The sequence below is a fragment of the Eriocheir sinensis genome, chromosome 42 (assembly GCF_024679095.1).
Source record: "Eriocheir sinensis breed Jianghai 21 chromosome 42, ASM2467909v1, whole genome shotgun sequence".
Lineage (NCBI taxonomy): Eukaryota > Metazoa > Arthropoda > Malacostraca > Decapoda > Varunidae > Eriocheir > Eriocheir sinensis.
The window spans coordinates 8,064,395-8,074,394 of NC_066550.1; the positions used below are offsets into that span (position 1 = coordinate 8,064,395).

Sequence of the window (10,000 nt, forward strand, 5' to 3'; positions counted from 1 at the left end):
TTAGACCTCATGTCGGTTATGCAGCAGCTCCGGTCACCTTACTATAAAATGGATACCAGAATGTTAGAATCGGTACAGAGGAGGATGACTAAGATGATTCAGGGGATGCGAAACTTGATATATGAGGACTTAAACTTTTAATTCTGCCTTTTTCATGGAAGGCGAATGTTATGAGGAGACATGACTGAGGTTTGTATACGAATGAAGGCCATAAATAATGATGTTAATAAGGTTTTGGTAATAATACAGCCAAGTAGCACACGTAGTAATGGGTTAAGGTTAGACTATTTCAGATTCAACAGGGACACAGGCAAGAATTGGTTTGGTTATAGAGTCGTGGATTAGTGTAACAGGCTTGGCAGTCATGTGGTGAGTGCCAATACAATAGATACATTCAAGAAAAGGTTGGATAAAATCATGGTATGGTTAGGTTAGGTTAAGTTAGGTTAGGTTAAGTTAGGTTAGGTTAAGTTAGGTTAGGTTAGGTTAGGTTAGGTTAGGTTAGGTTAGGTTAGGTTAGGTTAGGTTAGGTTAGGTTAGGTTAGGTTAGGTTAGGTTAGGTTAGGTTAAGTTAGGTTAGGTTAGGTGGGGTTAGGTTTAAAGGAGCTGCCTTGCATAGACCTACCGGCCTCTTGCAGACTCCTAGTGATCGTAATTAACAAGAGAAAGGAGAATAAGAAGAGAAAGGAGTAAATTAATAGGCAAGGGAGAAAAAGAGGAGGAGAAGGAAAAGGAGGATTGAATATGGAACATGGAAGAAAGGAAGAAATAAGAGAAAAAAAGAAAAATGAAGGCAAGAATAGAGGAAAATTCTTCTCTCTCTCTCTCTCTCTCTCTCTCTCTCTCTCTCTCTCTCTCTCTCTCTCTCTCTCTCTCTCTCTCTCTCTCTCTCTCTCTCTCTCTCTCTCTCTCTCTCTCTCTCTCTCTCTCTCTCTCTCTCTCCTAGATCACATAACCCCCCTCAACCTCAACTTCCGGAGCTCTCTCTCTCTCTCTCTCTCTCTCTCTCTCTCTCTCTCTCTCTCTCTCTCTCTCTCTCTCTCTCTCTCTCTCTCTCTCTCTCTCTCTCTCTCTCTCTCTCTCTCTCTCTCTCTCTCTCTCTCATCAATCGCAACCATTATTTCCGTTTCTCTTTCTCTGTTTATCCACACACACACACACACACACACACACACACACACACACACACACACACACACACACACACACACACACACACACACACACACACACACACACACACACACACACACACACACACACACACACACACACACACACACACACACACACACACACACACACACACAACTATCACTTCACTTCACCTGTAACCTCGTCTCCCATTCCTCCTCCTCCTCCTCCTCCTCCTCCTCCTCCTCCTCCTCCTCCTCCTCAAATAACGCGGTGGGCCACAAGTGTCGTGTTGGGTGTCAAGAGGAGGAGGAGGAGGAGGAGGAGGAGGAGGAGTTGTAAGCTGCTCCCGAAATATTTCTTCTCTTGATTTTTTTTCTTTTTTTTATATCTCGTAACTTATTTGGCTTCCTCCTCCTCCTCCTCCTCCTCCTCCTCCTCCTCCTCTTCCTCCTCCTCCTCCTCCTCCAGTCTTATCTTGAAGGAATTGGAGGAGGACAAGGAAGAGGAGGAGGAGGTGTCTCTGGGCACGGGCTTGATATCTCCTCCTCCTACTCCTCCTCCTCCTCCTCCTCCTCCTCCTCTTCCTCCTCACATTTCTCTGCTTTCTCCACTACTGCAATCTCTCTCTCTCTCTCTCTCTCTCTCTCTCTCTCTCTCTCTCTCTCTCTCTCTCTCTCTCTCTCTCTCTCTCTCTCTCTCTCTCTCTCTCTCTCTCTCTCTCTCTCTCTCTCTCTCTCTCTCTCTCTCTCTCTCTCTCTCTCTCTCTCTCTCTCTCTCTCTCTACTCCCGCTCTACAACAGTTTAGTCAGACCCCACTTGGAATATGCGGTACAGTTTTGGTCACCCCACCATGCAAAGGATATTTCTAAATTAGAAGGTGTTCAGCGTCGGGCAACGAAAATGATCCCTTCCTTGCGCAACAAATCCTACGAAGAAAGGCTTTCTACCCTTAACATGTTCTCTCTTGAGAAACGTCGCCTCCGAGGAAAACTGATCGAATGTTTTAAAATACTTAATGGTTTCACGAATGTAGACAGATCAACATTGTTTATGATCGATGACACTCTGCGCACAAGGAACAATGGCGTAAAACTCAGATGTAGACAAGTAAATTCAGACTGCACCAAATTTTTCTTCACCAACGTTGTAGTGCGAGAATGGAATAAGCTTCCACCATCAGTGGTCCAATGTAACACGATTGACTCCTTCAAAAATAAGCTCGACCGTCACTTTCTTCAACTTAATATCAACTAGAGTAGAAATGCAACGTTTTGGAGTCTTCTGATTAATGTAAAATCACTTAGGTTTAAGGACAGACCACCAAGTCTGGACCATGGGGTCTGTGTGGTCTGATTTTCTATGTAACTCTCTCTCTCTCTCTCTCTCTCTCTCTCTCTCTCTCTCTCTCTCTCTCTCTCTCTCTCTCTCTCTCTCTCTCTCTCTCTCTCTCTCTCTCTCTCTCTCTCTCTCTCTCTCTCTTCTCTTCTCTTCTGTTCTCTTCTCTTCTCTTCTCTTCCCTTCCCTTCCCTTTCCTTCTCTTCCCTTCCCTTCCCTTCCCTTCCCTTCTCTTCTCTTCTCTTCTCTTCTCTTCCCTTCCCTTCCCTTCCCTTCCCTTTGCTTCCCTTCTCTTCCCTTCCCTTCCCTTCCCTTTCCTTCCCTTCTCTTCTTGGTTAGTTGATTGATTGATTGATTGAATGATTGAAATATATAGTCAAACAACACAACTATTTTTAAAAGATCATAAGGCTCCATGGTATCTGTGATTTTTTTCTTTCTTTTAAGCTGAAGTGAATTCGTTTCCGTTTGAGCTGAAGTGAAAAGTGAATTGTTTTTCGTTCACTTTGAAGCCTCTTGCCCTGACAGGTAGATTGGGCAGCCAGGTGTATGTTTGGTACTGTCAAATGCTCCCACCCCTAACACCAAGTATTTCCAAAGGCCAAAAGGAGGGTAATCGAGTTCTGATGAGTGTTCTTTTAGGTTCACGGCACGGAAGAAGGCTCAGACTACCACCAGGGTCATAAAAGTATCCCTGGAAATGCCCTAAACTCCCACGAAAGACTAGTAAATTACGTGTTCTTGGGCGCAGAAATGTTTAAAAATATGGCCCTCGGTGTCCACGTCTTGTGCCATTTCTGTTCTTCTTGTGTTTGAGGAAGTTATGTCCTGCGGTATTACAGGAAGGGTTTTTATCTGTTTGTTTTACGCATGTTTATAAAGTCCACTACATTGTGACCTAATATCATGAGTGACACTTTCGCCTACTACTATTACTACTACTACTACTACTATTACTACTACTATATTTTCGTCATCACCAAAACCATGTGATTCTACTCTCCCCCTCTTGCGACACACACACACACACCTGCGGTACAACACAGGTAACATGATTACACGGGAACCTGTAACGCTATACCTGTGTGTGTGTGTGTGTGTGTGTGTGTGTGTGTGTGTGTGTGTGCGTAGTCAGTTACGTTGACGCACATACATACACATATAATAAAATAGGCAAACAAGATTGATTACACACACACACACACACACACACACACACACACACACACACACACACACATACACACACACACACACACACACACAGACACACACACACACACTTACGCTCGTCTTTCCTCTCCATTTTCTTTCTCATCTTCTTTCAATTATCCATTTCTTCTTTTTTTCCTTTTGTCTTCCTTTCTTCCTTTCATTATCTTCCTTCCCTCATTTCAACCTTTTTCCCTCTTCTTTCTTTTACTCCGTTTCCTCTTTTCCTCCTCTCTTTCCTCTTGTGCTTCATTTTCTCTTTTTCCTCTCTGATTTTCCTCTTGTCTTCCTTCCTTTCAATATCTTCCTTCTCTTATTTCAACCTTTTTCCCTCTTCTCTATTTTAGTTCGTTTCCTCTTTTCCTCCTCTTTTTCCTCTTGTGCTTCATTTTCTCTTTTCCCTCTCTCTGATTTGCCTCTTCCCACTGTTGTATTTTCTGTTTTCTCTATTTTCTTTTTTTTCCTTCATACTAAACAATGCTTTTTCGAGGGCATTTGCCGATTAAAGGAAGTATTTAGACCTGTTCCCTCCTCTCTCTTCCATATTTTCTCCTTTACACTTTCTCTCATTTTCCTTCACTATATCTCCCCTTCTCTTCCCTCTCCCTCTTCCCTCTCCTTCCCTGACCCCTCTCTATACCCTCTCTCACCTCTCTCTTTCTATTCCCCTCTCTCAACCCTTCTCGAGTCTACCCCATCCCTTTACCCCTTCCCTCCCCCACCTCCCCTTCTGAGTTTCTGTGTCTGCGGTCTCTGTGTGTGTGTGCGTGTGTGTGTGTGCGGTTGGCGAGGTGTATCGGGTGTTTGCGGTCAGGTGTGCGGCGGCCTACCTGGCGAAGCTCATTAGCACCAATTAACGAGAGAGAGAGAGAGAGAGAGAGAGAGAGAGAGAGAGATGGATATATATATGAGGATGGGTTTGTTATCATTATTATTACTATTATTATCATTATTGTAGTAGTAGTAGTAGTAGTAGTAGTAGTAGTAGTAGTAGTAGTAGTAGTGGTAGTTGTAGTAGTAGTAGTAGTGGTAGTTGTAGTAGTAGTAGTAGTCATCTCAGTCATTTCGCTGTAGTAATTTAAGTAACAGCAAATAATTATGTGTTTTCAGTTAATTGTAAGTAATGAAGGAGTTAATAGAACCTTCCTTATTAATTGAAGTATTGGAGAGTTACTTAAGAACATTGAAAGAAGAAAAAAGTGCAAAAAAAAGTGTTATATTAGATAGATACATACAGAGAGATAGATAGATAGATAGATAGATAGACAAACAGAAAAGTAGTACGTCTCTAGTTATGAATTGATGTTTGTAGTATTTATAAGTGCCTAGATAAATATAAGTAGGAAGAATATTTTTATAAGTAGATATCAGACTAGAAGAGTGTGAGAAAGAATAAGTTTTTTGACAAGTAAGAAGAAATATAAGTAAAGCAGTAGATATTATAAGTAAGATATGAGTCATTTTCATGTGTTAATAAAGTAGACAATATTTTTTTTTCTTCATAAGTATAAGTGAAAAAAAAAGAATGTCATATCAAGTGTCTAGCCAAGTGACTTTCCCTTTCACTACACACCCGGCCCTCACACCTGTCTAGTACACCTGTCTGCTAATTGGTGTTGTCTTGTGTTGCAGGTGAGTGGCTCGTCGCGTCCTGGCTCATAGGTAAGCTGATGGTGGTGGTTGTGATGATAACAATGGTGATGAGGATGATGATGGTGGTGATGATGATGATGATGATGGTTGTTTGGGGTGTGTTGGGGGGCTGGGAGGGGCTATGAAGGTGAAAGAAGAGGAGGAGGAAGAGAAATTGAAAGTGTCATATACATTTCCTTTTTTTTTTTTTACGTTTCTGCATAACGCGCCGGTAGGCTTTCTTTGCGGGGCCTGGTGGTCGGCCCCAGCCCGTTATAGCGCAGGCAAGTGTTTACAGTAGAGCCATCTTGCTTGGCTCATGATCATATATATATATATATATATATATATATATATAGAGATATATATATATTTATCTATATTTCTCTCTATATATATACTCTCTCTCTCTCTCTCTCTCTCTCTCTCTCTCTCTCTCTCTCTCTCTCTCTCTCTCTCTCTCTCTCTCTCTCTCTCTCTCTCTCTCTCTCTCTCTCTCTCAAACCAACACACACACACACACACACACACACACACACACACATGTATCCAGCAATCCATCACACGCAGACACACACAAACACACAAACACACACACACAAACGCCCCCCCTCCCGGCCCAGCCAATCACACTAAACAGGCAGGTACGCTTCGCCCACCACCAATTAGCACCTGGGCCGCGGCTTGCCAATGGCGCGGGGTTTCCGTTTTCGATGTGTTAGCTTATTAGACAATCAAGTACCTGTTCGATCCCACCTGTCCAGCGAGTGGGGGCGGGGGGCGAGGGGAAGGGGGGGTCAGGGGGTTGGGGGAGGGGGGTCGTGGTGTTAAAAGGCTTATGTATGTAATGACCTTGTTTTACTGAACCAATTATTTCCGCGCAATCAAAGTAATGCTTGTTGATATGACAGATGAGGGATTTGTGTGCGTGTGTGTGTGTGTGTGTGTGTGTGTGTGTGTGTGTGTGTGAGAGAGAGAGAGAGAGAGAGCAGTAACATTTCTCACTTTACTTAAAAAATTTCCTGTAGCCGAAGTAGTAGTAGTAGTAGTAGTAGTAGTAGTAGTAGTAGTAGTAGTAGTAGTAGTAGTAGTAGTAGTAGTAGTAGTAGTAGTAGTAGTAGTAGTAGTAGTAGTAGTAGTATAAACAGTCGCATTATTCATTTCAACTCTAAATAAGGCGAAGTAATAAGAAGGAGGAGGAGGAAGAGGAGGAGGAGGAGGGGGAGGAGGAGGAGGAGGAGGAGTATGTCACCTTCATATTCAAAGCGTGTGACAAATGTTCTTCATAATGACGTGAAAATAAGGGTTGGAGCGATTGCCCCTTCCCCCCCCCTTTACCCTCTACCCCCTTCCCCCCCTTACCCTCTACCCCATTCCCCCCTCCCTCCCCTTACCCTCTACCCCCCTCCCCTTCCTCCCCTCCCTCCTCTCTTTCTCCCTTAGCTCCAAATTTTCCTTTTATTTTTCACTAACAATTTCTTCCTTTTTCACTTGCCTCTTATTTTTATTTTATTTTTTACATTCATATTTTCTCTCTCTCTCTCTCTCTCTCTCTCTCTCTCTCTCTCTCTCTCTCTCTCTCTCTCTCTCTCTCTCTCTCTCTCTCTCTCTCTCTCTCTCTCTCTCTCTCCCCTCATAACTAGAGACGTACTATTATCTATCTGTTTATCTATCTATCTTTCTGTCTATCTGTCTATCTATCTATCTATCTATCTATCTATCTTTTCTTTCTTCTCCTCCTCCATTTTTTTCCTCATTTCCTTTCGTTTTCTATCAATTTTACTTTTCCTCTTTGTATCTGTCTATCTGTCTATCTATCTGTCTATCTATCTATCTATCGTTTTCTTTCTTCACCTCCTCCATTTTTTTCCTCATTTTCGTTCTCTATTAATTTTACTTTTCCTCTTTTCCATATTTTTATTTTCTCTTCTACTTTCACTTTTTCCTCTCCTCTCCTCCCCTCCCTTCCCCATTTCCCTCCACCCCCCCTTTCTCCTCCTCCCCTCTCTTCCCCATTTCCCTCCACCCCTCTCTTCCTCATCTCCCTCCACCTTCCCCTTTCTCCTCCTCCCCTCTCTTCCTCATCTCCCTCCACCTTCCCCTTTCTCCTCCTCCCCTCTCTTCCTCATTTCCCTCCACCCCCTCCCCTTTCTCCTCCTCCCTTCTCTTCCTCTTACCCTATCTTCCTTTTTCTCACCCCATTTCCTCTCACCTCCCCCTTCTTCCCCTCACTCTTTCTCTCCCCTTCCCTTCAACTACCTGTCTTTCCCCTCCTTTCCTACCCCCTTCTCCCTCTCTCTTCCACTCTCTCTTTCTCTCCCCTACCTTCTCAATCTTAACTCTCTCTTCTCCTCCCCTCTCCCCTCTTTCCTCTCTTCTCTCTCCCCTCTTTCGTTCTCCTCTCCCCTCTCTCTTTTTACCCTCTCTCCTCTCTTTCCCCTCTAACTATCACTCTCTCCTCTCTCCCCACTTTCTCCTCTCCCTCCCCTTCTCTTCCCTCTCTCCCTTTCCTTTCTTTCTCCCTCTCTCCCCTCTCCCTCTCTCCCCACTTTCTCCTCTCCCTCCCCTTCTCTGCCCTTTCTCCCTTTCCCCTCTTTCTCCCTCTCTTCCCTCTCCCTCTCTCCCCACTTTCTCCTCTCTTTCCCCTTCTCTGCCCTCTCTCCCTTTCCCCTCTTTCTCCCTCTCTCCCCTCTCCCTCTCTCCCCACTTTCTCCTCTCCCTCCCCTTCTCTACCCTCTCTCCCTTTCCCCTCTTTCTCCCTCTCTCCCCACTTTCTCCTCTCCCTTCCCTTCTCGTCCCTCTCTCCCTTTCCCCTCTTTCTCTCCCCTCTCCCCCTCTCCCCTTTCCTCCTCCCCTTCTCTCCCTCTCTCCCTTTCCCTCTTTCTCTCTCTCATCTCCTCTCTCCCCACTTTCTCCCTCTCTCTTCTTTCTCTCCCTTTCTTTCTCCTCCTCTCTCCTCCTCCTCCCCTTCTCCCTCCTCCCCTCACATATTTACAGCACCCGGCACGGAATCGATTATTTGTGTACATATTTGCTATACATCACTGATACAGCCCCCCCCTTCCCCTCCTCCTCCCCCTCCTCCCCCTTCCCTCTCCTCCTCCTCCCCCTCCTCCTACCTTTCCTGTCATTCGCTTTTTTCGTTTTATCTTTTTTTTTCTTATTACTCTTTTTTTTTTCCTTCTCTCCATTTTTTTTCCTCTTCCTCCTCTTCCTCCTTCTCCTACTCTGTTATTCTCTATTTCTCTCTTTTTCTCTTTCTTTTTCTCTCTATTATTTTGTTTCCTTTTCTCCTTTTTTTCCATCCTTCTTCTCCTTCTCCTCCTCCCTTCTCTCACTCCTCCTCCTCCTCCTCTTCTTCCTCTTCCTTCTACTTCTGTTATTCTCTATCTCTCTTTTTCTTTTTTTCTCTCTATTATTTTGTTTCCTTTTCTCCTTTTTTTCATCCTTCTTCTCCTTCTCCTCCTCCCCTCTTTCACCCCTCCTCCTCCTCCTCCTCCTCCTCCTCCTCCTGTCATTCGCTTTACTCGTGTTTTTGTTCATATTTCTCTTTTTCTTCCTTTCTTTTGTTCGTCCTTTTATTCTTTTTCTCGATTCTTCATCCTCTTCTTCACTTTCCTATTTTTCCTCCTCCTGTTTCTCTCATTTTTCTCTCTCTCATTTTCCTTTATTTTCCTTCTTTTTTTCCTCCACTCTGTTCTTTTGCTTCCTTTTCCTCCTCCTCCTCCTCCTCCTCTTCCTCCTCCTCCTCCTCACTAGTATCATTTTCAACACATCCACGCCTCCTCCTCCTCCTCCTCCTCCTCCTCCTCCTCCTCCTCCTCTTCTTATCCTTCTTATGTTTCTTTCCCTTTCCTTAACAATCTTTTCTTATGATGATGATGATGAGGAGGAGGAGGAAGAGGAAGAAGAGGAAGAGGAGGAGGAAGAAGAGGAGGATGGTGGTGGTGATGAAGTTAGTATTGGTGATGACAATGGTGGTGGTGGTGGTGATGGTGGTGATGGTGGTGGAGGAGGTGTTGTTGTTGTTGTTGTTGTTGTTGGTGGTGGTGGTGGTGGTGGTGGTGGTGATGGTGATGGTGGTTGTGATGGTGGTGATGGTGGTGGTGGTGGTGGTGGTTGTGATGGTGGTGATGGTGGTGGTGGTGGTGGCGGTGGTAGTGGTGATGGTGGTGGTTGTGATGGTGGTGGAGGAGGTGTTGTTGTTGTTGTTGTTGTTGGTGGTGGTGGTGGTGGTGGTGGTGGTGATGGTGGTGGTGATGGTGATGGTGGTTGTGATGGTGGTGATGGTGGTGGTGATGGTGATGGTGGTTGTGATGGTGGTGGAGGTGGTGGTGGTGGTTGTGATGATGGTGGTGGAGGTGGTGGTGGTGGTTGTGATGGTGGTGGTGGTGATGGTGGTGGTGGTGATCTAAATTGGAGGAGACAGATGTTATGAGAGAGATAAGGAGATAACACTCTCTTTACACATGAGAGAGAGAGAGAGAGAGAGAGAGAGAGAGAGAGAGAGAGAGAGAGAGAGAGAGAGAGAGAGAGAAGGGAGAGGAAGGAAAGAAGGTATGACATGGAGGAAAGGAAAAGGACAAACGGAAGGGAAGAAGGAAAGGAAAGGAAAGGAAGGGAAAAGAAGAGCAGGAAAAGTGTGAAGAAAGGAAGAGAGAGGAGAGAGATAAAAGAAAAGGAG

General features: G+C 44.6%; 1 protein-coding gene across 2 annotated transcripts in view; it reads left to right on the forward strand.

The window, feature by feature from the left end:
• Nucleotides 1–10,000, forward strand: part of LOC127009892 (E3 ubiquitin-protein ligase Rnf220-like) — a 98,093-nt gene that overhangs the window by 51,930 nt on the left and 36,163 nt on the right. The window contains exon 4 of one of the 2 annotated variants that reach the window (XM_050883412.1): nucleotides 5,317–5,346. The exons of the other annotated variant lie outside the window; for it this stretch is intronic. Within the exon in view, the coding sequence (XP_050739369.1) occupies nucleotides 5,317–5,346 (30 nt within the window). The remainder of the gene's footprint in view (nucleotides 1–5,316; nucleotides 5,347–10,000) is intronic. 2 annotated transcript variants of the gene reach the window in all.